Raw genomic sequence first — 27,849 nt, 5'->3', positions numbered from 1 at the left:
GGCACCAAATAGCACAAGCACAGATGTGGCACCTCTTCATCTGGGAAAGTCACTGGTCAAAGCTGGGACTTTTTTTATGGTATTTATAAACTTTAGAAATTTTTATAAACTGTTATGAATGTCCCACAAGAGTTGGGACCTAACTGGCGCCTCCTTCACCAATCTGCCTGACAAGGTTGCTTTGTTTCTGTCTGGTTGATTCTAAATTGCACTCAATACCAACTAAGCCTAAATTGCTGCTTTTGAGCTGCAGCTACAGAATCAAATTGGAGCTGCTAAGCTGCTTCTGAACTGCTTATGCCACCACAGAAGATGGGGACAGAGTAGACAGACCTGTAATACCCACTGCTGACATTAGTGCCCTTGAAGCAACCATGGAAACTGCCAAAAGATCACCAACCCACTCCAAGCTGTTTCCAAAGACTAAGACGTTTATTACAGTATTCAACATGAAACTACTACCATCACATGAACAAGATCTGTATAAACACTTATTAAAAATACCTCCTGCCCAAAACATTTGAAGTGCCTAAAAGTTCACCCAGATAATGACATTCGCCATCTTATCCATCAAAGATTTCTCATATACTCCCAGATCCATTCAAAAAGACCTTAAATAGAATCACTTTCGTTATAAAAGTAATCAATCATTAAAAATAAGGCACTAGAATAAATCCAGGCACCCTTAATGTGATATCCTTAATACTAGACACACAACTTATTCACATATTTAACATCCTGTGCAACAAAATATTTCATCCAGGAAATTGTTTTCTTCATGGCAGAAGCATGGTTTTGCTGAAAATCTCAAAGACAACTAACCAATTTCTCATTGTATTTTTTCAGTCTTATGAGAATGTCGTTTAGCGTCTTTTTTCACCTTGAAAATTGGAGAACACAGGAACATTGTATCTGTATACGGATCTCCTCTCCTGAGTTTCCTGTTTGAAAAAAAATAAAGGCAAAACTAAGTTCTGTTCCCTACATCACTTAAAACAATAACTTTTAGCTAGTAAGTTCCATTTTACATGTATTAGGCTGTATTACTAACTCTAGACTTCTTTGAATGAGCTCTTTTGTTAACATCTTATTTTCAAGATCTATATAAGCCTTTCAAATCCTCTGTTGGATGGAATATCATGAACTTTGTATCAAACTGGAAAGTAAAGACACCTACCCTGCAATACTTGGTTCTTTGTAGTTCACAGTAACAGAACAGCTTCGCCGCTTGCGTTTTGGAGACTCAAGTCCTTCACCTTCAGGGACAATTTCTGCATTCCCAGTGCTGGGGAGCGCTGCAGCTGTATTGGTAACATCACAGAGATGCCCACGAGATGGCTCAGAAGGCTGTCCTGTGAAGAAATTAGAGACAGTTCAGTTCATTCAGGTAAGCAAGCTTAAAAGAAAAATTTAACCATTCTTAAAACATTACTATTTAGTTGTCATTAAAAAAAACCCCTAAAATAAAAAAGCCTAAATCTCCTAAACAACGTTATCTTTCAAGGAGACAAAACCACTTACAGAACATTTTCTTTACTTACTAATAGACTTATCACTTGATTTATTGTTTTCAGTCTCTTCTTCATGACAGAGCTTCTGCTCACGCTGTGCCAAACATCTTTTAGATCTTGGCCTTGGATGGATTGATGACGTAGGGTTCTCATCCACTGAACTTTGCCTTTTCTTTGATTTACTCTTGTAAGGCTCATAGAGGCTGTCATCTGAGTCACCTGCAGTACTGCTTGAATCAATGGTATTGGTTTCAGTTGAGTCTTCTTTGTCCTCCTCTTCAGTATCGCTATTGCTCTCCTTGTTTTGTCGAAAAGGTGTAAGATGGACACTCTCTTCCAAATGAAAGTCATAAGCATCACTGATGTCACCCAAGAAATTCAGGTTTTCTTTAGAAGCTTCTTTACTCAGTTTTCTTGGTCTTTGTTGGGAAGTAAGTGGCCATTCCAGTTTTCCTTTCTGGCGCTTTTCTTTCTTTCGTTTCTTTTCTTTGTTTTTACACTCTGGTTGTTTAAGATCAGAATTACGTTTTAATTTGAACTGTGTAGTTTCAGAATTTTTCTGCCTCAACTCTGCCAGCTCTGAATGGACCTTGCTTTCATTCAAGTGAGGAACAGCTGCACTTATATTTTCTGTAGCATACTCCTCTAGACTTTCCTCAAGCCTAATTTCACTCTCTTCAGAAAGTTCTTCTACTGAATCAGGTGCTTCTAAATGGTCCAAGACACGAGTACACATTACATTAAGGTTCCTCGTCTTTGAAAAGTGACGTCTGGTGGATACATTTTTTGGTAACATCCTACCAAGTCCAAACTTTACACTTGAAGAAACGTTTTCCAGCTCTGGCTCTGTGTTGCTCAGATGAAAATCAGATGGCTGTCCTTGTAATTGAAGAGAAAATGTCATATTAAAGCCAAACAGAAAAACCATGTTAAGATTTTGTGCAAAAATTCTAAATGTATCAAAAATTCAGACTATTCTTTGGATTTTCTCCATAGATTTTTATAAACTAGGATTTGGCAGTTGAGATAAGCTCTGTTTAATACAGCTTTCATGCAGAAAGCATGTTAACAAGGTTTTATTGATTTCTTAAATGCTAATGCTTAAATGCTAATGACTGCCTAAAGGTAATTTTACTTGGTTGAACTGCTTGGTAGATAATGAAACTGGACTGCAGGTATAGAGAACATAAAGCAGTTTCAAATTCCTCCCCATTTTGTTGGGCATCTTCATTCAAACATTTTACTACTGGACAGCATTAATATTTCTCCTTTTTGACAATAAGCCAAAAGTTGTCAGTTCTTTCAAAAGCAGCAATTAGTTAAACTTGTACTCACACATTGTTTTCCAAATTCAAAATGGAGCAATGTCTGATACTTTGATTTAGTTACCTTTGCTTGGAATTATTTTGGTGAAGGAAATGTCACTGTCAGATGCTACACAGATCTCTGGCAAAGAATTTCTGTCACCATCAGCTTCCATCTCACTTGGAAGTACAGGACTATCTTGAAGAACACACTTTAGAGGTTCTCTAGAGAAAATACCAAAGATAGCATTTACTGAACAGCAATAAAGTTTATTACAAGGAAGAGTTTTGTTATAGTGTGTTTCTTCCCTTTTTCCCCGTCAGAAAATTAAACTTCCTGTAACACACACAGTCATTAATCAATGATACTTACATTGAATGTGTTGGTCCTGTGACACTGCAACTGTTTCCAGGACCTGAAGAAAGCACTCTTTGATTCTGTCAACAAAATAAATCTTACTGTGGTTAAATGTCTGAAACAAGCTTGCACCATCTACAAATTTCAGAGGACAGCCAAGTTACCCAAGGAAGGACCAAAGAAGCCCGTGACTCTTTCTTTCTGTCTGGCTAACGCCAGCTGCTGTGGGTGTTAGCCAGGCACCTTCTCAGCCTCCACACATCAGCACATTCATCACCAGCCCAATCTTACAGCAAGTGGACAGGGGAAGGAACCCCAGAATATCAGGGTGCCCCAACCACCGCCTAGCAGAGCCTCAGTCCCACTTATAACCTACTGACACACCCCCACAGTGTGCACCCCTGGGACACTGGGAACTGTGGGACTAGTTCTTCCCCTGAACAAGGGCACAGATCTAAAAATCTGTGTATACCTATGGTGGAAAGAGCAAAGGCAATCAGTAACAGAAGTCCAGCTCCTCAAGAGGAAAAGGCACTTACCATGTCTATGGAACACAAATTCTTTGCTGTGCCAAGAGCAGTGACTGAATCCAGTAAACTCTGAGAGACTTTGGAAATTATCTCGTTCAAGGCTGACAGTGAATTCTAATGGACAAAGAAAGGACAGTAACACTGTTACTATCATAGTCTAGTATCAACTACAAACTTATCAGCATTATGAGATAACTAAAATCTGATAAAACCTTTGTCAGGTGCCTTCACATGTGATAAACCCCCTAGAAAATTCACAGAAGATAGACTTTAATTTTTTTTTAAATTAAGATTTTTAAAATCTTATGTTTACTCTTTCTTATTTTTAGTAAATGAGAAAGAGTAGTGAGAAAAAGTTCAATTCCAGGTGTCAAGGTATCCAAACCTTGACACCTACTTAGGTATCATACTAAGGTGAAAAAAACCCTGTTGAACACACTAAGTTAATGTTTTATGAAACATTTAAGATCAATAAAAATATCTACCAATGGAGTGGTACAGATTCTGATGTTAAGTTTCACCAGCTCATATAGTTATTATTAAAAATACCTCCATGTGTCCTTGTTCTTGCTGGAACCTGTGATTTCTTTGCAAGACAAGCATCTGAGCCTTCAAAGTGTAATAGTCTTTCTTTAGCTGAAGAATGGTAGCTTCAGCTTCCCTCAGTTTGAGCTTTTGTTCTTGCAAGGACTGAGCCAGATCTCTGTTGTTTGCTTGAATGATCTTCATTTTGTTGGATTTGTTGGCTGCAATACAACAGTGAGTGTTTCAAAGGGGATTAAAAAGAAAACAAATAAATTATAAATCCTAAAATATTCAATCATCTTACTTGCTCTTCTGGCCTTTACGGTGGAGAACTGGGTAGGTTTACCCAGCCTTGACAACTTCTGAGCTCTTTTCTCTCTCATACGTTGTTTTATATCACTCAGACTGTCTTTGAAGGACTTCCTCGAGTAGTCTGCCATCTTCTACCTTTAAAAGTAGAAAGGGTGAACCCATGAAGCCGGGGTCACACCACGCCCCCCCAACGCCCAAAGAAAAGGCAGACGCGTAGAGCTCGGGGCACTTTTAGCGGAGGCACACACACAGCAGACACCCACAAACAGGGAAAGCCACGCAGCTATGTCCATTCTCACCAGAGATGCTGCGGCGTGGCCGCGGCTGAACTGCAAAACTCCCCGCGCCCGAAGCAGGTCCAGGAAGCGCTTTAAACACCGGGGCCGGAGCCAAGAGCTCGGCTGGGGCCTCCCGAGGCACCGGCAGCCGGCCCCCTGCTCCTCGAACTCCGCAGGCACAGCGTTCCAGCACCCCACACCGGCCGGCCGAACCTCCTCGGAAGGGCGAGCACAGAGCCGAGCACCTCTCCCCTACCGGCCTCGGCCGCTCGAGCCCCCAGCGGAGGCGGGAGGGTCCGCACGGATCCGGGCGCAGCAGCAACAGCAACGGCGGCGGCGCGGACTTTCTCCCGTCCCGCAGCTCGGTGCTTCCTCTCTCCGCACGCCCGGTTCCTTGTGCCCAGCTGTGCCCGCTCCGCGCTCGGCTCCCGCTCCGGCCGCACCCGGAAGGCACAGGAGAAGCCGCCGGGCCCCGCGAGGCGGCACCCGCGCGCCCGCCGCCGCCACGCGCCGTTCAAACGCCGCCGCCGCCTCCCATTGGCGCGTCCCGAGCCAAACGTCACGCCGCGAGCGCCGCGCGCACCGCGCCCGGCCCCGCCCACTCCGGCATCGCCTCAGCAACCGCGGGGCAGCGGCGGGGCGGGGTTAAGTGGCAGGGCCGGCAGATTAAATTTCTCATCTGCGGTGCTTTATTTTCAGTGCACGCTTCTTGCAGCAGTAGCCGGATGGGCATTTCACACTCTGAATTGCGCTGTGAGAGTTACTTACGGGCAGGCCGTGAAGCGTAACACAAGCGTGAGAGGAAAGCGAATGTCTTTACAAACGATTTGAGGGGTGGAGGACATCTTGAAATGTCTTGATGTCTCTGCTAACACTGGGCAGCAGGTTTGTCGCAGAGCCCAGACAGCTTGGCTTGTGAAGCAGACAAGGGTCTGCACAGCCTGAGTTTCTGAGCTTTGGGGTAAAATAGCAGGTTCAAGAGGGGAATATGTGCTTGGCTGTTCGGGAAGGCTGTACCTTCCTGGTGCCTCAGCAGTGGGGAAAGGAAGAGGGCAACATGCGGCCGGGAGTTCGGGATCTTAAAAGGAATCTGTGCCCTCCAAAACCTCGATTGAGAAAACCTCGCGGGTGTGTGTCACAGTGGAATCTCCATTTATTCGAATAAAGTTGCAGGACTCCTCTGTCTCCTTTTCGGACATAAGCCTCTCTGCTTTTGTGGGTTTTCCTGACAAGTGTGAGGGAACTTACATCTTCTGTGTGGTTATATGCATCTTGACCACGGCGTACTGAACCTTGATTAACCACTGAGAGAAATGGGAGGAAAAAACCCCCGAACAGCTAAACGATGTCTTATTAACAGAATAAATGATATTCTCGATTCTGTTAAATCAGCATTTCATAGCTACGCTATACTACGCATTTTTTTTTTCTTACAGCTATTCCAAATTTCCGGGTTTTACTCATTACAGCTTGGATGTGTTGTGGCAATGTGATTTCAAACTTGAAAAGTTTTCATGGATCATGACAGAAATCATGATGTGTGTGCTTTTGTCTTTCCTGCTCCTTGCAAGGTCATGGAATTTTTGTTTTTCCAGTTCAGCCTTGAAGGCCTCATCTGTGTAGTTTTTGCAGTAGTGTAAATGAATATTTTACTTACTCTCCTACTTCATCAATAGAAACTGTCAAAGTTGGTGTTGCATACCTGTTAGCAGAGAAGTCCTGCAAACCCAGCCCTTGATGCAGTGTGACAATCCCATTGGAGACATGAGATCATGTAAAGAAAAAACCCCATATTTTCTTTAGGATTCAGCATGAAAAATGATGAGCAATTTGCACATATTAGACCCACTTACTTACTAGTAACACACAAAACCACTGCAACCCACTATCTTAGCTCCTCATTACATGTTTTTTTCTTTTTTCTCATCTGCTTGATGGGCCTAAGTAGCATCTACCAACCCATCCTTCCAGCCCCAAAAAACTCTCCCAAAACAAAACAAAATCTCACAGACCTGGGGGAAAAAAAGAAAATGAAAATTTTTAAAAGCCCAACCAAAAATCCCAAGAATCCCACAATTTCTCTTTTTACCTCCCTCCCCACCCCCAAACCAGAAGAAAAATAGAGGCATACTGGACATTAAAAATCACATAGTCTCTAGAAGTGCTGGTTTTCTGGTATTGTACACTTTGCATCCCTTTCCCTCAGGCCTCTCACTGTTTTCAAGGCAATAATTGGGCACACAAATACACTGATTGTGATTAAATTAAACATGTTTTGATTAAAAAAATAATGCTTTCATCGTTACTATCTTAAGTGCTACTCTTAATTATTTATTTTTTTTTGTCCTGAGTGTACTTCTATCAAGATTAAAAATCCTCTCTTCACCTTTTTTTCATTCTGTTGTTTCCATTAATTTTGTTACAGCTCTTTCAGAAACACTTTGGAATCTTTCTGCAGATTATCTTTGATTTTCTGTATTTGAATTTCTATATCCCGATAATCACATTTTCACTGTTACTGAGGTATGCTCATTTGTGCATTAGTCTCATCTCCAGACAGTTGTGTTTCTATTAAATTACTTGCAGGTTACACCCTCTGTATCATTTTATTTATTTATAGCAGAGGATTCCAAGTAGTGAATTTTTCTAGCTCAACTGAATCTTTGCTGTAAGCAATTTCACGTTTTCCTCTATAAAGATTGATGCTGTCATTGATGCCAGAGTTGCTGTGGATTATTAGTTTATTTCTAGCGGGTGTACTCATGTGGCAAAACAGCTGCTGCTGCGACTGGAATTGCAGTATGAAAAGATTTGCTCTCATCTTAGATTTATTGTCTTGCATTACGAGGCAAGAGTTGCTTCATATAATGACAGCAATTTACAGGAATTGGATTCTGGGAGCATTTCTGGATACTTCTTATCAGAGTTGCCTGAGTGTGATGTTGCATGGTGATGTCCAATACATTCTGTTAAGGCTCAAAGTTAGAAAGTTGTTTGTCCCAACTAAGCAAACAATCAGATGTGAAATATCCTATGAAACTTTAATTAGTTTCTTCTATTGCTACCAAAACCAATGTCTTCAAATAAATGGAATTTTAACTTTTTGATTGAATGCTTATAAGAAGCACTGATAATCCAGTACTTGATGGAAAATATTTTTAAAACTTCTACTGGTTTCAATAACAGGGTGAAGTGTATGGCTCTATAAGAACAGACATTTAGACTTGCTGTATCTACTTTTTAACTTGTTTTTGGTGATCACCAGTAGGGCACAGAAGAGCAGCCATGATGTGGTGACCAACAGCAAGCTTTTGTTGATGCAGGCAGCTGGATGACTTCCAGATACCCTACTTAAATACCCTACCCATCTTTTCAGCTGCTCCATGTCCAGCCCTACATCAGACAGCCACGGTGGTGATGTTTGTACTGTCTGGTGTTAGCCGTCAGAGTAGCTCAGTGTAGTGGATATGACTCATATTTTACTGCCTCTACCACCAAGAGGTACAGAGCTGGAAATCACAGTGTATGAAATGCAGTGCCTACTGTGAGGACAAGAGGAAAATTGTATACAATATACTGTTACGTGTAGTACCAAAGTAATGAATATTGCAAATTGTTCTCTGTTAGAGGACATCCTTAGAAGTGGCTCTTACACACCAGCAGTATTTTCTTCCTTTAGCAGAGACTGGTTGGTGACACAAAGGACTGCCTTGCTTTCCATTACCTTTGTGGTTTGGGAAGATCATTTATGTCTTGCTGAGTCAGCTCTGTTCTCATTTGCTGTGACATGCACACTGATGATGCCTTGCAGTGCTTTTCTGCTTGGCCATTGAATGGCTCATTTGTGAGCTGCCTTCAAACTGTTCAGCTCTGATCAGCTTGGAGTAGGATGTTTGTAGCTATCATCGTCTTGGAAGTATCATGACAGGAGTCTAAGAATATTTGATGTGTGAGAACTGTGGGGACTGAAAGATGCTGATGCACCCTCTTCTTACTGAAAACAGAAAAGCAGCAAACATTTTTTAAAGAAGCTGGTACAGACATATTTGAGCAAAAAAGGTTTACTAGCTTAAGCATGTTTGGCTGAAAATCCTGTAGAAATAATGAGCTGAAAATTTTTGACAACAGATGATTGCTTTTTGTTCCTTCAGCAAGGTTAAAAAGAAATGTGAGCATTTTTTGGGTGGCATTATTTTTATGTATGTCCCTATGTTCTATTTCTTTCACATTTCAGGAAGTTTTATCAAATTTAAGCCATAAGTTGGTAAAGTTCAGACCATTTCTATTTTGGAATATACTATTGGCATTACATTCTCTATTCTAAGTTATCCGTAACCACTTTGTGATTACAATATTTTTCTTTCTCAAAACTAACCTTGTTCTTCTTACAAGGAAAACCACAAATGTAAGAGGAAAAGATGCCTGAGTTGATTTAAGCATGAGGCAACATGGTTTCATTAAGCCAAAATTAATTAGCTATAAATCAGCATTCCTACATTAGTTGTATCAGTGTCTTTTTGATGTAAATATGTATTCTAAATTGTTCTAAATGCATATATATATATTTATATAAATCTTTATGTTCTAATTAATTCTTAAATATTTTCAATTATTAATCAGTTTAATGTAAGCAAGGATGTGAAAAATTAATAAGTATCTTGATCTGTTCATGAGAGATATTCCAGAGACAAAAATATATGCAGTGGTTATTATATGGGCCAGATACAGTTGTGTCTTCCACTTTAGACACTCTGAATTATACATGTCTTGAGCTGCCACCAAATCTTTCCTTTCAGTGCCAGGGAAAATCCAGAATCCAAAATGAGTGTCTTAATCCATAGCAGTATGCAACAATAAAAGTGCCAATCTGAAATCTTGAAACTACATGGTCTAATGAGCAAAGAGGAATAATGAAACAAAAGTATATATTAAATGTTTAATATTTTCTCAACGTTTGCATTGAGTACGTATCTTAATTTATCATTGTACCACCTGTCAGTAGACCAGAACCCTGACTTTCTCCAGTACACAGCAGTTCCAGAGCATGCTGTCAGAAACAACATCCTACTCCTCAAATTTTCTACCCCCAAATCTCCTACTAACCTCTGTCTCACATGACTGAAGTGCAGTTTAGCACTGGTTCTACGTTACCAGGCAGGAAACATTTTTCTTTTTAAGCTTTGAAGGGTGGGGGGATTTTTCTTGGTTTGATTGGGGTTTTTTGGGTATTTTTTTTTTTGGCATTGAATGGAATATTTACTGACAAAACTATTTCTTTCCCTTCTACTGTGTGTCCAAATATATGGTTTCCACCAGTTATTTCCCAGTTTTCCTGATGAATAAATAGCTTAGTAGTAGGATATGCCACTGGTAGATTTGTAGCATAAAGAGACAAAGGCAAAAACTCATTCATGGGTACAAGAATATATTTTAATGTAGCTTTTCTTAATGCTAATACGCCTGTCATAATATAAGAGGTAAATATTAATCATATGATAATAAGTGCAGAAATCCAGGATCCTGATAGAACAGAGTGCCACTAGCTTCCCACTCTTGGATACGTTCTCTCTCTAGGTCCTGTGGTGTCAGTGGAGATGGTCTTGGTTTATATGCATAAACCTGGGATTAAAGCTGACCTTTCTCTTTAAACACAACTACTCTTATATGTACACATTACATACAAGTATTTATTTGAGGCCTTGTAATGGTGTGTACAATCCTTACTGGCTCCTAAAGCCACTGGTAAAACGTGATGAAAGACAGAGGACTGAAGAAATTAACAGCAGCATTTGGCATGCACATTGGCTGGGGCACACTGGTACTGGGTAGGGAAAAAATGTCTTGACAGTCAGCATTTCCTCTAGATCAGAATATTCAGTTAAGGAGGATTTTTATGAAGTGTGGAAAAGCAATTTTCCTTCCTGCTGGGGTTGTATTGCTGCAGTCAGCTCTCAGGGGTTTGGGTCACGGGTGAATGACTTTGAAAGAGCTAATCATTGTTCATAGGTAGGAGACAGAGATATAGATTGACACTTTGTTCTCTCACAAGAGGTCCTGCACAAACACTATTTACTGACTTTAGTCCACCACAGAGAACAAGACAGGGTAGACAGGGTAAAATAAGTCGTAATAAATTATATAACAATAATAGCCAAGGATAGACAAAGAAGCAAACACCATTGCCCCATAGTACTCCATTTGGTTCTGCTTTAGATATGTTTCCCATATTAGAAAAAAACAGGATTTTTTTATCACTTAAACACTTTGTGGGACATGCTGTGGGTAATATCAGACAGAAAACAAAGGCAAAAAAAGAGTGGTCAGTTCCAGAATACAGCAATACCCTGCAATCATCATTCGGTGCTTTGGTTGATAACAGCTCTACTCACATTGAGGCTGCAGTTTCTTTTGAGGAAATGAGGGATTTGAATGACAAACACTCCTGAGGATCAACTGAAATAATAACTGTATGGCCAAAATGACATTATAACATTTGACATTAAAATGGCTTCTAAGGTTTGAGGATATTTTGTTTCTGTAGCTTAGCTTGCCACTAACATCCTGATGTTTACTTGAACAGTTGAAACAGATCTGTCACCAGCAAAAGCTGTAAGTGGCATGACATTGGTAAAGAGATATGGAAAGACAACTGAACTGCTGCAGATGTGAACTTCAAACATGACAAGATTTTTGACTGACAGAAAAGTGGAACAGAGGCAGAATTCTCCAAGGTCTGTTATCTTTGCACTTCTCTCTTCTTATGTTCCTCTGTATCTTGGTACATTTTATCATTCTATTATCGTGCTTTGCAACTGTACTGTAGTGTCCAGTGTTACAGCTTTTCATTCCCACAATCTGGTTTTCTGTCCTTTCAGAATATTTTCTCTCAGTTATTTTTGAGAAATCAGAATAAAAAGGTACAGTATTGTTATTTTATATTTACAGGCAGATACAAGAGGTATGGTAAGAACTAGAGATTGTATTAAGAAAGAGGAAGCAGAAAAAACATTATGTTGAAAAGGACTATGTTTTAGTGGATGTTCCACAGTTCTTTCAGTTAATTTTGTGTAATTAAAATATTTAAAATTTTAAGAACATTTGAAAAATTAGATACTATGACCAAATTTCCTTCAATCTGAACTATTTAAATCAATAGAAATAGAGCACAGCATTTGTCATGATAAAATAATTGTAAAATGCTGGAATATTACCAAAAAGAAGTAGTTAAACTATCATATCACAAATTTTAATGTAATCAGTATGTTCTCTGAAAGTTTTTCACTGTAGTTAAGCCAACAATTTCTAAAATAAAAGGCTGGGAGGAGATCTAATAGAAAACTTTCAAAATGTTTTAGTACAAAGCAGTTTTCTAGAAATTTCACGAGCTAAATTAGATTGAAGTAATTATTTGCCAAGAAATAAGCACAAATCTGAATAGTTGCTCAAATGACAGTTTTATGTGCAGATGATGTAGGGAAAATTAAATTGCAGACATGGAGCCCACTCAACATGCAGTCACCTTCCTACACATCTCTCCTACCATTTTTGTGTTGGAAAATAGATGTAGACTGTTGCAGAGGAGTCTCTGGGTTCCTGTTATTTACATTCAGATAAAGCTACTTATTTCTGGTTTTCCTAGTTTAATTCCTACAGGTACTATTTCACCTGCATCAGATACCCTGGCTGCTGCCCCAGTCAGTGAAGGAAGTACACACACACACACACATACAGATACTCCTGGTCAGCTTAGGCCAGCTAAGAAATGATGGCTAACCCTAGGCCTCTCTTTTTTAAAGAGGGCTTAGAAACACAGAAGTTCTAGAAATAGAAGGAAGGTACTGTTATGTGTAAAATTAGGAGCTCAATGTGCACACCATATTTTATCTGATTGCCTGTAGTCTGAATAACCATATATTACCTGGCTGCAAACCCATTTTAATTCTGTTATTTTTATATAATTTGTCAGATTGTGCATTATTTGATACTGAAGAGGCTTAGGTCTTAGTGCATGGTCATCTGTAATCAACTGGAGTTCTTACTAGTGAGCAAGGAATGAGGGAGTCTGCAATTGCCATAATTCTTCTGCTAAAAATAATGTTTTCATCATTACTATCTTAGTAGTAAGATAGTAATGATTAGTGTCTGCCTTAGTACTGGCTTATTGCAGCTTATATTATGCCTCATGAAAACTCACTTCAGATTTTTTTAATCCTGAAATTTTTGCACCAAAGTACAACTTAAATGCAGAATTGCCAGATATTTCAACTGAGTATTTATTTTCTTCAGTGCAGCCTTCAGCACAGATTTTGCTAAGATCTATACTTTCTTCTTTTAATTTGTATTGTATTCTACCAGCTTAATACTCTGTGCTTCCTGATTAAGCTGCTGGACAGTCAGTTTACAGTTTGAGATAACTGTGATTTTTAACCCTGGAGTGGGTGTCTTCTTATGGGCCAGTGGAATTTGGTGTTGCTATCTTTTGTTAGAGACAATAACTAACAGTAATTGTTCAGGATTCCAAGGATTGCATTGATATTGAAGTCCATAAGTCATAAAAAGTCAGCAGTTTCAAAGGGATAAATTCCTAGAATGCTAAGGACAGAATCTGAGTGAAAATCTAGAAAAAAAACCCCAAGATTTTTATTTGGCCCTGATTTTCAGCATGGAGAATACATGTAATTCCCCCGCCCCCTCCCCCCCTGCCTTAGGTGCAGTGTCAGACTAACGAGCAACCTAAGCAAAAATCTGCCTTTAAGAAGCATCTCAATGTGTTCTTCAAGAGGAGTCAGTTCAAATCCAGGGGTGATTTTCCTTGCTATTTTATTCACACCCCCCTGCCCTTTCTCAGAATGACACCAGGATCTAGGACACCAGCAGCTTCCATTGTTCTGCAAGGTTGTCTCTCCCTCCTGTGACAAGATGCAGAGTGGAATACACTTTGATGTGAAATGCCTTGGGCTTTCATCTTATGAGCTCCCCTAAAAGATCCAAAAACATTCTAAGCAAAATAAAAGCTAAACTTTATTTAAATAAATAGTTGTGTTTCTACTTTTTTATATAAAGAAAACCTAAGGCAACTTGAGGTAACACCACAGAAAAAAGATTTATGCATTGTTCTCTTCTTGTCCACTATCACTGCAGACCGACCCTAGGTTTGAGCTGCTGGGTGCCCCCAGTTTCTGTGTAGTCCTGTGTGCAAGTTCTTTTCAATCTTTCTAGAGCCAGGCCATTCTTTCCTGTGAATGTCCTGTCTATTCCTTCTTGTGGTCCCCTCTGGCTTTCTCTCCCTTGGGCGTGCTGAGTTATCTCCTGTTATGTGGAGCAGGCTTCCTCCTCAACCAGGCTTTTCAAAGGAACAGAACATGTAACAGAGAACACACAAAATAAACAAACACTGCGTTATTGTATAGCTAGGGAGAATGGCAGAGAGAATGATAATCCAAAGATATTAATATATTAAATTAATTTCTGATAGTTTGTGTATCCCATGTGTGTACATGTGTGCATATCCATGGGCATTTATGATTCTTTCCAATAGCTGAGGTAACAAGACACAGTTTGCTCAGTTTTTGCTCATAGTCTTCCTCACAAAAAATAACAACTGCAAGTAACAATGATGGCAAAGGAAATCCTGCTGTTTATGGTAAAATTTACAACTGATTAATAGTGATATTTAAAACTTATCAACTGCAACATGGTAGTTTCAAATTTCATGAGAGCTACTTTTTCATGCTCCTGTGAGGCTGCAAAATCTGAGCTCAGGGTCTTTGGGTGGCTTCACAAAGTCAATGCAGGCAGCATCCAAAGAAATTCCAGTTTTACAGTTTTACTGTCAGATTTCATGGTATCTCCCAGGCCAGCTGAAGTGCTTTAAAAACTTCCTGTTGTTCAAAAATAGTTTTTCAGAATACATTTTATAATACTCTTCTTTGCACCTGTGATTTTCATCCACTTTGTTTTTAGCCATCCAGAGCATGTTCTCTTAGACCTTACATTAAGGACTGTGTAGCAAATTCATTTATACACATTCTTGATATTCCAGCAGGCTTTTATCTCATTATCTATCTGCACCTGGAAGATGTGGAATGAATTTCAGCAAAATAATTTACTCTCCTGCCACCCTCCTACAATTATTCTCACAGGTGTTATTGGTGGAGTTACTGTTAGTAATCCAATGTGTACTTTTGTAAGGCAAAATTTCATCATCATCCAGTAGGACAAGTAAATTCCTTGCATTGCTTCAGTGTTTTCACTTACCATCTACACTACAAGATAATCTATTTAAAATTTATGATATAATGAAGTTCAAAGCTATCCAGCTAAATCCCATGTTCCCAAATTAGCTTAATATTTAGTACCCTTTTGTGTTTTCTTAGGTCCAGGTGTAGACTAGCAATCACAGCAATCGTCACTTGGTGGAGCCAGATTACTCTGCATGTGAATGTGCTTTACAAATAGTTTTCAGAAAAGCTATCAAAGACAGGATTTATAAATATTACTTTGGAGGAAGATTAAAAACAAATTGTGGGATTTTAATACATCCTTTTAGGAATTAGGAGCTTTACATCTTTGCTTTTAATTACTCTAGCACAGAAGAAGTATCAGACTTGCTGGGCAAAGCAGAGGCTATCTCTATTTGCTGGAATAAAATAGGAATACAGTGTTGGTATATTTGATAATGTACATGCAAACCTGCAAGGATGAAGCCATAGCTTTCAATTTTGGTAAGATTTTTTAAAATTCAGTGTGTTAATGTTTATACATGTTTTTTACATTATTTTCTCACAAATACTTTAAATCTATACCATACTTATATCTCTCTTCTTAATGTTCTTCATAAAATCTGGAAAAAACACCTTATTTATTTCTGGTGTAGAGAACAGATGATACATGGAGGAAAAAAGGAGGAGATACCACACTGTAAACACCTTCTCTATACTCTGCTAAGTATGAAGAACTCTCAGTAACTTTTCCTCACAATTTGTTTCTTTTCTATCCATATGAATGGGACACTATTTAAAGAAGTTTCAACAGTAGAAGCACCTACTTCTTATTCTGCACTGTATGTACTGTGCACACTCTAACAAAGAACTTGGGGAATTTATGGCTCTCTCTGCTATTGTGATACTCAGCGATCAGAGGTCACTATTGGGAGTGTGTGTATTTTCTTGTGGTTTTGTGTGGCTTTGTCTTTTTTTTCTATAATTCTCATTTTTTAGTGTTTATGTGCACTGAATTTCTCTGAAATGGGTCAGGATAGGTATTTTTGAGGAGTTGTTCTGACTACCATGTGAATGAAATCTTACACTTTCAATATATTCTTTAGACTTTTCAGATCTCATTTACTGCGAATAGACTTTGTCATTTGAGCTCAAGCTTCATATTTTATTGCATAATATACTGAGCACATGGCTTTCCTGGTTGGTGGCCTCCTGTGCCAAAAAGAGCCAAAGATTCTTCCCATCAGCTATGTGTTGACACATATATCATATCTGGCAACCAGGGTTATAGAACAGGAGAGAAGCCACAGCACTGGGGAGAGGAACTTAAGATTGGCCAGCTAGAGGGGTTTATGCTGTGAAATCCAAGTTAAAAGACAAAATTCTCAGTAATATAATGGCATCACAATCCCACACATTGTATGTCTTTGCTCCCAGCTCCCATGTGTGTTTTTAGAACTACATCTGCTTCTGTGACCTGTTGAGTCAGCTGACAGTGAGATTTTCAAGCCTTCAAGATACTGGCAATCCTGGCACAGAGTGTTCTTATAAAGTCTTCTATCCTAGTATAAAAAGGTAAGAAACTTCTTCAAAATTTGATGTTACAGCTTCCTAGACCGTTCATACAAAAGCATACTAGAGACATTATTCAGAACCACTAAGATTATCTAAATAATAATATTTCCTTGATTATTTTTGCATAGAACACAGCCTTTCTCAGTGGATAAAAATATACATCATGAAAACAAGCCATATTTCTAGAACATCTTCATTTATAACTGTGGGCAGCAACAAGATATATGTTAAGGAAGATTAAAAATTACTGTATTTCTCCCTTGCAAGGGAGGAGAAAAAAAGGACATATTAACCTTCATGTAAGGAACAGATCACATTTTATGGAAAGATGTTTTATGGAATGATATTACTAGTGAAAAAGAGGAAAGGTCAAGCAGAAGAAAAACTTGAAATACAGAAGTGACTTTCCCACCTACAAAAGGGCAGGATGTGCTCTGTTAATGCTGGAAGATGGAATAGGGGCAGGATAGATGTGGAGTGATGGTTTTGCACATCCAGAAAGCTGGAAAGAGCCCTTGTGGTGGCCTCTTTCTGGATCATTGTCCAGAACTTCTATTTAGGCAAAATGATGACAAGTGTTAAATTTTGCAATGCTTTTCCAGATGATGAAATCTGTGGAGGTTTGGGGGATTTTATTTCATTTTGTTTTATTTCTAACTGGATAGCTCTATTTATCTTTTATACTTTTCGTTATACCCTATTTGCATTTGGTTTCACTGCCTTTTCTTAGGATAAGCAGTACTTATTACAAGTCACATAGGATGTTTCACATCCTTGAGCAGGGAAGAAAATTTTTGAAATGTATTTATTTTTTCTGATTTTCTGCTTTCCTTCTGTGATACCATTTGAACAGCTGTATCTAGCTCTGCCAACAAGGGAGAGAGGTTCTCAGCTGAAGGGTTTTAAAAGTTCATTAGTTTAATTTATTCTGCCTCTCCAATGGAGATTTGTATTGTCACTGGAATAGTAGCTCTTATCTGTTATTTTTCCTCATCCTTCCTCCCCAGTTGAATTGGAGATTTACAAACAAAATCCCTGATTTCATGCATTTTCTAACTGGTATGTCTAGTTTCATTCCTTTTATATAAACTACTTGATTTTATGTTCTCATATTTTCATTCATTTTATTGCTCTTCTCTTTTTTTTTTTTTTTATATTTTCCCTGTGGTTTTGTATCATCAGGAAATTTCACTTCTTCCTGAACGCATCTTCATCCAGGTTAAAAGGGAGAGACAGTCAATCAGTCAGTAAATCCCTACTCTCTGAAAACACAGTCAGCACCAGCTGTAGCTCAATTAAACTTAACACTTGAATAGTTCACAAGAGAACCCACACTTGTATACACACATTAATCAAATAAATCCATTTTAACCTGTAGTCATATTCCAAACTTTCAGTTAATAGCTTGGACAGTAAAGTGTGGGCTGGAGATATGTGATGCAAGTAGCAGATAATTAAACCTTCTCAGCATAATGTTTAAAATTAAGATGTCCTGATACACACTCTAAATAAGCTGTGTTAAAGGAACCTAAAATATATGTAGTTTACATTCCTAAATGTTGATGAACACTTCTCCTGAGTAATGCAAGCAACTCAGCTGTTTAGAACCACTTGACATCTTTCTAGTTTGAAAATAGAGAAAAGTATTGTAGTTTTTATTTTTTTTCCTAGAAACTGTGGGTGCAACTGTTTGTAGAAAGAAGACTGTTTCTACACATTCTTAAGTCAACTTAAAAAATATTGTAAATAAAGTTATGCTTATGTTATTGAGACAGAATTTAGAGCTTATGTTATTGAGACAGAATGTCTGTCTGCATTTCTTAATTCTGCAGATATTAAGAATAATTCCCAAGGATCAATGATTTCATAATCCATATTTAGAACAACTGGTATGTAACAATATGTGCTTAAATCCTGCTGACTCCATGTTAATGACCCTTACTGCCTTGACCATGGGACTGTACTTTATAGCCAGCAGACCCCTACTAAAGGGCACTCCAACTAAAAAGTACCCCAGTCTGTGGAGAATGCAGGCCACGTCAGACTCTATTCTAGCTTTCTAGTCTCATTAATTAAATGTCTTCTGAACAGGTTTCAGACAAGGTCAGGCTGGCCATGCTGATTACTATTTAGAATGTGTTCCAAAAGGAGCATTACTGCCGCTGGTTGGGAATATTTTACTGAAATTACTTTTGTCATTAAGTGACTGGTTGTCAAACTGAAGTATATTTAGCTTGGTTTGGGATAGCTGTCTTGACCCCTTGCTGGAACAAAATAAGGATGGACAAGCAGGTGTCCCAAACCACAACAGTCAATTTCACAAACTCTACTGGGATCAAGTCCTGGCTGCAGTAAAATGTTTGAGTGTTTATAGATAACATATATGTGAAACAGTTCCACCCCAAGACAACCTGGTGCTCATGCTATATTAGAAAAAGGCTTAAACTTGCACCCCTTGTTTAAACCAGGTTGTACAGCATGTTGACACTTCCTGATCTGGAAGTGTCAGGGAAAGCATGGTTTCTCTTGGTGAAAACCTTCAAGAAGCTTTAATTTCATACTCATGTGGAATGAAAAATATTTGAAATGTGGAATTACATGGGAAAACACATTTTTTCACAGCTGTAGTTAAAATCACTTTTTCTCTGAAGGGGAACATTTTTTGGTGATAGACTGGTAGGCAAAGCCATGAAAATGTTTTGCTTGTCACAGGCCATCAGCAGTGATCCTCCCTTGGGTTGACAGCAGTGATGCAGACAGATCAGTTCCCACACCCTCTGCAGTAATGGAGTTGGATTGCTTGATATGCAATCATGTGCTCTTTGGCTGGTTATTTCACCTTGCACCCAAACATTCCCAGTTCCAAGCAGAAAAATCCCTAATCTGGAAACCTGGGAAGTTACTAGAGACACCCTGTGAAAATGATATTACTGTTCCTTCTTTTTCCTCATGGCCTGTGTACGGACACTGAGAGGCACTGAAGTTAGCTACAGAGCTTTCTTAAATCAGTGGGATCCTTTGGATCTGCCTTAATGTCTATGGATCAAGTCCTAGCAGAACTCTGAAAATAAAACTCTAGCAGTTTACAAGATATTATTAATTTAGTGGTGAAAAGATTTGCTATATGATTGATAAATAATAGGAAAATTTCCAACTCTGTCTAAAACTTTTACCTCACTGACACTTCCTAGCTCCGAAATAGTTTTTATAGAGGATTATAGTAGTGCTCTAGGTTCTGAAATCACTGGTGTATTCTTTCAGACACTCCTAGGTATCTGCTTGCATTTGAAAGGCACAGAGAGTTCTGAACTCTGATTAAGGCATGATTTATGGTATGAAAAACTTGAACATCTTTTGGTAAAAGGAAAAAAGATCCTGGCTTCAAAAGCTGCTCCAGTTCTGACACTTTAATAGATGTATTACTCATTTTTATTCAGTATAATTTTAAATAGAATCACTGAAAACAGTGCCATAGGCTACAGGGTGGCGCAGCTTTGAGGTGGCAAGTAAAGTAACTTGTGGATATTTAGAAGTGCTCAACAAAGCATAAATTACAACAAGGATCGGAAGACAGGAAAAAACTCAGATGCCTACAAATAACTGAATGTTTCCCTAGGGCATAAACATTAATGACTTTAATTAGATTATAATTGCTCATGGAAGCATAGTCTTGCACAAGATAAAAATACCTGACATTGCATTTGCAACTAGGCAACTGCATGAGAAGTACAAGGAGGTTTAATGTTAAACAGAAGTTATTTACTAAATAAATATAAGGTTATATTTTATAAATATAAGGTGGTGCATAGTATATGCTCTATGTATTCTCTATGTATTCTCTATATATTCTCAGGATATACTCATATATTTTTCAGATGGCAGCACTGCTTCATTTGGCACTGAGTTTGTAGTTGTTGGAGTTAGAGATTGTATTAACTGAAAGGATAACAGATGGCAACAGTGTTTGCTTAACTGAGGGTCTTTAGGGCCCTATGTACTTTATTTTCTCCAGCATACTTGCAAAAAGATGCCTCAGTGACAGTGCTTGGAATACCCTATCCTTGTGTTGAGTGGAGATCTAGATATTCACCCAATATTTATAGCTCCATAAATTAAACTATTGATTTAGATCCATGAACTGCATATCAGCTAAAATAGTTCTGTTATATTCCAGGAGGTTTGATATACCAGTTTATCAGGCAAGTGTACAACATGGCTACATGATGACTAAGTCCTTTTACTCATTCTGGAAGTCTGCTGCTTGCTAACCTGTAAAAGTCACAATAGGGAAGTACAGTTGATTAAAAAAGTGACTTTATTCTCAATATGGGAACTGAGAAGCTTTACCCTCAGCTACAGTCTTGCTGAAACATTACCTTTCATGGAGTCTTTGTTCTCTTGATATGCAGTCACATAACCACACAAAGAAGAGTGCAGAGCATCTACTGCCCCCTTAACTTACAGTCAAGTGATTAAGTTTCCTGTCAAAATAAGTTTTAATCCCCTGAGGTAAAAGAAAAATGAGTTCTACTCTCTTGCACACTTTTTAAACGTCCTAGCCACTAAGCAATTACTGATAGAGGAAAAGGGCCATAACAAAAACACACTGAAAAGATGCAGCTGCTGCAGATTAGTTCAAAACCTTGTGCAAATCAGAGAATCCCTGCTGTCTTAGCATGGGGCAGATACATATCAGGTGTCCTACCCCTAGTTTCTCATATGGATGGATTATCTGTCCAGTAATGTCTGCTCTGCTAGAGGTAGAAGGATCCACTGTTACTGGCATCTATTCATACTATTAACAAGATGAAAGTTTTTTTTGTTATTTTTTAACAGGAAACGGTTACATGAGGACTTCACAACTATGAAATATTGTGAGAGAATAAAAATGGTTAAAATATATGAACCTCTAAATTATGTGTTTATATTGGTGCTAAAATCTTTCAAGAAAAGTTAAAAAATACAAATACATAATACATAAAAAAACTAACATTGGATCTGACTTTAATCTGAAAGAGCCTGAGGCAACAGGCATTTTCTCCAAACACTCCTTTCAGTGTTTCTCACTGAGAACATTTGATCATTGACTAGCATCAAGGTATTTGCTCTGCAGCACACAGACTCAATTCATGACTCAGATCAACTATTACATGGACTGTTTAAAAGCATTTGGACACTGTCTGGGGGAGAGAGCCTGGGCTCTGATCAGATCCAGCAGACCTGTGAAGAAACCTGGGTGGACACTGCCTGCAATGTAAACATGGAACAGTGTACACTTGTATATTTGACTCAGCTGAAAATATGCAACTCCACTAAAATGAAATATAAAGGAATAAATGTAGATGAAAAGGCACCATGCAAGGCAAAGGCACCGATCCCATGATGTTGATTTTACAGCTTAATAGTTATTTAAAAGTTATTAGTTATGCTAAAATATTATTGGGGGGGCATGTTAAACTACTCATCTTTAAAAACAGCAAGATTATTTACCTGGCAAGATCATTACTTTCATATCATCGTGTCCCAGGTAAGGTTAGTGACATATCATTGGGTCTTAGGAATAGCTGCAGGTGTTCTCAACTAGCACAAACACTACTAGCATTAATTTACTTCTGCAAGCCTTTGACCTTCCTCCTATAGCAAGTAAAGTGTTTCAAACAATTGTAAGAACATTAGTTACTCCTAATGAGAACACTATTGACTACAATTACACAGATGCTTTACCTTTCTAACATAAAGCTGTAGCTTGTTGGTGCTGATATGAAAAATAGGTCAGGTGAAAATACTAGAGACCAAATTCTGGGATCCTTATTTCATTTTTATGCACTTTTTTCTCCTTTTAATTCTAGATGGATGAAACTTCCGACAGAGAGATCAGTTAGGAAATTGAGAGAGAAAAATAGTCTTTAGCTCAATACTCCTTACTGATTTACATTTTAGGTAGTGGTATTTCCTTAAGGGATTGTAGGTCTTTTAATCTCATATGCTCTGCACTATAGCTCTTTTCATTTGCTTCATCTCAGTTTTTTTACCCTACTTTCTTCTTTTATACTTCTTTGACTGTTTTAACTCTTTATCTTCCATAATTCTGGACTTTACCTCCATGGCCATCAAATAAAATAAATCCAAGATGACAGTTACTGTCATACCTGTAATGATCTAGTGACATAATATCTCACTTTCCCTTGTCCTCAATTATCCTCAAAGCTGAAAGCTCTTAAAGTAGGGATTTGTTTTCTTCAATTTAACTCTACGGAGTCCCAAGGAAATTTTGGCTCCTGCATTGCTCAAAGCATCTTCCCCTTTTCTCTGTAAGCAGTGACTCACAAACTTGGTGTACTCTGACTTGTAGGTAATATGGTTGTGCTGACTGCACAGCCCATTCTTCCTTCCTCCCTACTACTTGGAACTATCCCTATCCCTACCCCTGATATATGACCACTAGCATAATTTTGTTGTTTTAGCCACTGTATTCTTTCTGTACATTGTATGCAAGATAACAGTTTAAATACCAGAAAAAAAAGGTCATCAAGGTTCATGCAGTGTGAAACAGTCACTGTAAGTACTGAGTGTTTAGAATATGGTAGAGTTGATACTGGAAGAATTACATATTTCTGGGAATATCTTAGAATCCTAGATCCTGATTCATAAATGTCGTGTCAGTGTTATTTAGTGTCTTTTTTTAAAGAAAAAAAAATATTTAAAAATGTGAAACAGCCACACTTATTGTACACTGAAACAGGCTTAAAGCAAGGGACATTATTGATAATTGATTAGCTTTAAAGTTGAGCAGTATTAACACATCTCTTATTTCAGGAAAAATTTAAACAAATGTGTGACTTCAAATGCTCATAAGTTTACAATTACTGGACCATTTTTCATTAGCCATGAATAATTTTTCCTTCCTTTGCGAGGATTTATGAAACAACCTAGAATGACGTGTGGAGAATTAGCCATTTTTAAGATTTCCATGCTTGAAAATTTCAATCAGCACATATGGCGAAAGCACAGCTTATTTTTCATGCTGGCTTAACTGAAGTGACTGAATTGATTTTACTCATGCTTTCCAAAATAATTCATCACTGGACTGAGAACAGGCGCAGACATTTTTGGCTTGACAGAATTTGCATGAGAAAGTTAGGAGCCACTGATGCAGGGGAGGGCTGTGCAGTGGATGGAATTCCTCTTTAAATGACAGCGGTCACTACCAGCTGGATCCTGAAGAAGCTTGATCTGCACACTCAAGTGAGCAATAATTGAGGATTCCAGCAGAAAATTAATAGACTGACAAATACTTTTTGTGCTTGATGAACTGTAATTGCATAGGAAGGCCAAATGCTAATGGTAAAACATAGCCTAACAAAAAAAGATTTATGCCATGGATATGGGGATCATTATTTGACTGTCTTCTCAAAGCAGCAGTTATAATTGGGGGAAAAAAGCTTCTGTCAATCCATTTAAAAAAACCCCAATTATGAAAAGTTAACAAATGCTCATGTTCTCTTTTGCCTTTTGTCCCAACATCTGATAAACTACAAACAGAAAATTACAACTAGTAAAAGTCAAGCAAGTAAAACCGTGGGAGTTTTATCTCTGGAGAGAACTCAGTGGTGCAACTCTACCTTGAAACAGTTCAGTTGCCAGTACCTCAAATGGTGAAAGGTATCTTGGTTTATCTGTGCTTAATATCTGCTCCAGTTATAGAGTTTCACAGAGATGTGTTGCTTTTCCTGATGGATTGGTTGGCCAAATGAGACTTTTGGCAAACGCTAAGGAAATTGCATCATACAAAAGAAAATCTGTTGGCAGATCCCAGAAACATCCAGAACAAAGTGGTCCATCACCAAGAGTGATGACTGACCCCCCGAAGCAGTGTCCTATTACATTAGGCTGTCTGGGGCAGCGTGGATGTGTTAACTGAATCCCTGGGCTAAGAGGTGTTGTTTCTCAGTAGGACTATTTGCTTCAGCTGTTAAACCATCTTGATGCACTTACACTGTTTGTGGACAGCTCTTGCCAAGGTAATGATTTTGGAGAACATAGCGTTCTTGTTTAGTAAAACAAACAAGAGGTGGAGAAAAAGCTTCTGATACACCACAGAGGAGAGGGGAAAAAAAAACAAAAACAAAAGGAAAAAAAATGGTATGTGCTGGCCATGGTATAAAGGGAAATAAGTACAGTCTGACCATAAGGAAAAATAGGCTTAGGCTTTACAAAGGCTTCTAGCTATTGTTACAAGCAGATTTTAGAACAGTGTGTTTATGATAATAGGGCAAAAAACCTACAGGTGCCTTGAAGTGGATCTCCTTAGATCTAAAATAAAGTTTATGATGCTGTTTGTGACTTTAAGCAACTAGACTTTAGGGATAAAGTCTGGAAAACGTCTCTAAATTTTTGTAATATTTCTCTAGGAGTAGGTAAGGCAACCTACAGACAATTTTGTTGCTTGCTATTCCTTACAGCTTTCCCCTAAGTGATAACTATTCACAGCCTTGCTTAGTTCTTTCCTTTTTTCCTGAAGAGCAGTTAATTCAGTTCCATACCTTCTGCTTGTTTGTACAGGAAATAAAACAAAACTCTTTCTGGTTTGCACTGCAAAAAATCTCCCTGAATTTCAGTTAATGAAGGCTCATTGAAAACTCTTCACTAGCTAGTGAAACATAATTATCCATGGAATAGTTAGGGCCATATCACTTTGCCCCTGAAAAGAATCATGTCTTTCTCTTCTGAAGCCTTCTGAATTCAGCCCTTAGCTATATCATTGTTACAGGGTAGATAAATTAGAGGAGAAATGAGCAATATAGATGAAGTTTATTGTCATTTTTAAGTTATGGATTGTTCTTTTGTTTCCTGTCTTTTTCTTTCCTAATCCACCATAACTGTGCCAAAGTATATGAAATGGTGTTTTTTCCTTGTCTGAGAACAATGAAGCCTGCTGGAATTAATAAGTGAATCAAGGGTAAATGAACTCTGAAAGCAAATAATGAGAAAAATCTCTGGATAACAAACCTTTTTATATGCCCATTAAGAAGACCTGCAACTTTTAAATGAGTTGCCTTTAAATGCATACAATGTATTAAAGAAATTTTAATACCTACTTTATGCCTTAAAACATTTTAGTGCCTCATTAGTACACTTGATCAGGCAGGTTGTTAAGTATCCATCACCAAACAGTGATGGAGTGTAAGAAATTGCCTTCTGTACCAATAAAGTGTCCCCTGAATCCAGTTCAGAACTGGTGTTTTAAGGTTAGCAAGATAGAAATTGTGCTTTTATTAAAAGCCGTTAATTTTTATTCTTTCTGAGCCCTCAAAGTTGTTCAAGTGTTTAATATGACTCAGATTAGCTGTCCAAAACAGTGCTTAAAATTTTCTTTCTGTTTTCTGAAAGAAAACCTGGCATTTTTAGGAGCATTCTTAAAACTTTAATTTGTTCGTATTTTTCCTACAGATATAAAACATGCAAGTTGTAGTTGGCTTCCAAGGACCATGACCAGTGTTTTGATATTGTCTGAGCAAATAGGACTGAAACAAGCTATACTGCCAGGACAGCCATGTCAACAAGAGTTTCTTCTGAGTTGACGAAAAAGCCTGTTAGGTTAGGCTTGCAAACTTTCTCTGAACTGCCCAACAAATGGTTTGAGCCAACTCAAAGCAAGAGTGCAATTGAATCAGTGCAAATGCATGTTTTAGTCCCAGGGCTGCTGAGCAAGAGTGTTTTGGCATCATGTTGGTAACTGGACCTTAAATTTGAAATTCCAGCTGATTTGCATGCTCCAAAATATAGGCAGAGCTTAGTGTTGGTAGAATTTACCACGTCATAGAAAGAATGTGTTTTATGATGATTTGAAATAATTTTTGTGCTATGTTATGTTAAATTGTTTAATGTATTCTAAATGTTGTGAAACAAGATATTTCAATATTATAATTGAGTTCTGGCATTTTCCCTGTGGTTGAAAGGTCACCCTGGTGATTGTCAAACATCATTCTGTTCTGACTGGTCTCTCCTTTGCTAAGTTTACTTTGTATTTATTGAGTATGATATTCATGGTATAAGGGCACTTCAGTCAAGGAATGGCTGTTTCAGTTCCACTGCCAAGAGCTTGACAAGTCAAAATTGTAGGTAGTTTTCATTCTGAGATTTGTTAATAATTTTTTACTTCTATATTCCTCAACTTCTGTAGAGCTACTTGAATAGCCCTTCAATGTCAACCATCATACGTTAAAAGTATGTATGTTTTAGATGTTTGCTTGACATCTGGGCAGTTGACTTTTTAATGTGAGGTTTTTTGATCAGTTTTTACTCACTATTAGTATAATACTAATTATATCATACTAAGTATCATATTGCTTTGCAAAGTGATTCTAGGATCAGTCTCCTCACTGCTGTTAAGAAACTGCATAAATTAGAGGCATTGGGATGATGTGCATGGTTGATGCTTGAGGGATTGTGGGCAGAGCATAGTTTAAGAGTGTTGTAAATAGGTTATTCCATATTCATATAGATAAGTGCTACCTGTTGTGCTGTAAAGTTGAATATGAGTTGGAACATGTGTAAGGAGACCAGGAAAGGGGAAAGACTTGTTTAATCAGTAGTCTCTGATGCTTGGTTATTCTGCTTACAGAATAAGCTTCTGAAAACTACTTGATAAGTCATCTGTGTTAAATTGCTTTTGTTCTTGTTTTCCTTGAAGACTTGCATTGATATCCATTTTTATATTCTTGATTAAATATTTAATATTGATTGCATTGAACTGGAAGACTTTTGATATTTCTGCTGTGTTCCCATTCTGTTTGCTGTTAACAGACTTGCTCCACTAAGAAAACCCCTTAAAGCAGCATTTTAATGATGCCTTAAGTTTTAGCTTTCATATTTTCCAGATTCTGTACTGCATTGGTATATGAACTTCATATAAAGCATAAGCAAGTTCTCTTCACAGGGTAGATAGACAAAACAATCCTTTCCCAGCCCGAGAACCAAGGACACCATTGCAGCTTCAGGCCCAAAATGTATAAACAGCAGTGAATTGAGGAGAGCAATCTGGGAGGATGGGACTTCATAACCTGAAGCTGTAATTGGACAATGAACCCCAATATGTGAATGGACCAAAACTTATAAAAGTGTGAAAACCTGTGATCCATTGTCCATCTTGTGTGGAGCCTTGGCTGGGCTCTTGTACTGCCCAAGGTGTATCCTTTGAAGGCTTTTAAAATAAATACCTACTTTATTCCTTTAA

General features: G+C 38.1%; 1 protein-coding gene and 1 long non-coding RNA gene across 3 annotated transcripts; one reads left to right on the top strand and one right to left on the bottom strand.

The window, feature by feature from the left end:
* Positions 1-411: 411 nt before the first annotated feature.
* Positions 412-5,408, bottom strand: SGO1 (shugoshin 1). The gene is made up of 9 exons (XM_023919229.2): positions 4,840-5,408; positions 4,533-4,675; positions 4,253-4,449; positions 3,713-3,817; positions 3,189-3,253; positions 2,901-3,040; positions 1,542-2,390; positions 1,178-1,352; positions 412-941 (listed from the first exon to the last, which is right to left on the bottom strand). Exons 2-9 carry the CDS (start codon positions 4,666-4,668, stop codon positions 830-832), a joined length of 1,779 nt encoding a protein of 592 aa, XP_023774997.2. The 5' UTR covers positions 4,669-4,675; positions 4,840-5,408; the 3' UTR covers positions 412-829.
* LOC111923468 (uncharacterized) lies at positions 5,409-27,849 on the top strand. 2 transcript variants are annotated; one of them, XR_015276760.1, is made up of 5 exons: positions 5,409-5,703; positions 11,399-11,549; positions 15,407-15,542; positions 16,476-16,613; positions 26,064-27,849. It is a non-coding gene; the product is annotated as an uncharacterized LOC111923468 (long non-coding RNA). The 2 variants fall into 2 exon arrangements; XR_002861098.2 differs by lacking the exon at positions 5,409-5,703 and having other exon boundaries at positions 10,866-11,549.

Source organism: Cyanistes caeruleus, chromosome 1 (assembly GCF_971803275.1).
Source record: "Cyanistes caeruleus chromosome 1, bCyaCae1.hap1.1, whole genome shotgun sequence".
Classification (NCBI taxonomy): domain Eukaryota; kingdom Metazoa; phylum Chordata; class Aves; order Passeriformes; family Paridae; genus Cyanistes; species Cyanistes caeruleus.
This window is presented reverse-complemented; position numbering and strand designations above follow the sequence as displayed.

What these genes read in the sequence shown, in the direction of transcription:
- SGO1 (XM_023919229.2), bottom strand. Translation starts at nt 4,668, where the DNA reads ATGGCAGACTACTCGAGGAAGTCCTTCAAAGACAGTCTGAGTGATATA. An exon ending in ACAGGACCAACACATTCAAT is followed by an intron (nt 3,041 to 3,188) that starts GTAAGTATCATT and finishes TATTTTCTCTAG; the next exon opens with AGAACCTCTAAAGTGTGTTC. An exon ending in ATCAAGTGATAAGTCTATTA is followed by an intron (nt 1,353 to 1,541) that starts GTAAGTAAAGAA and finishes ATTTCTTCACAG; the next exon opens with GACAGCCTTCTGAGCCATCT.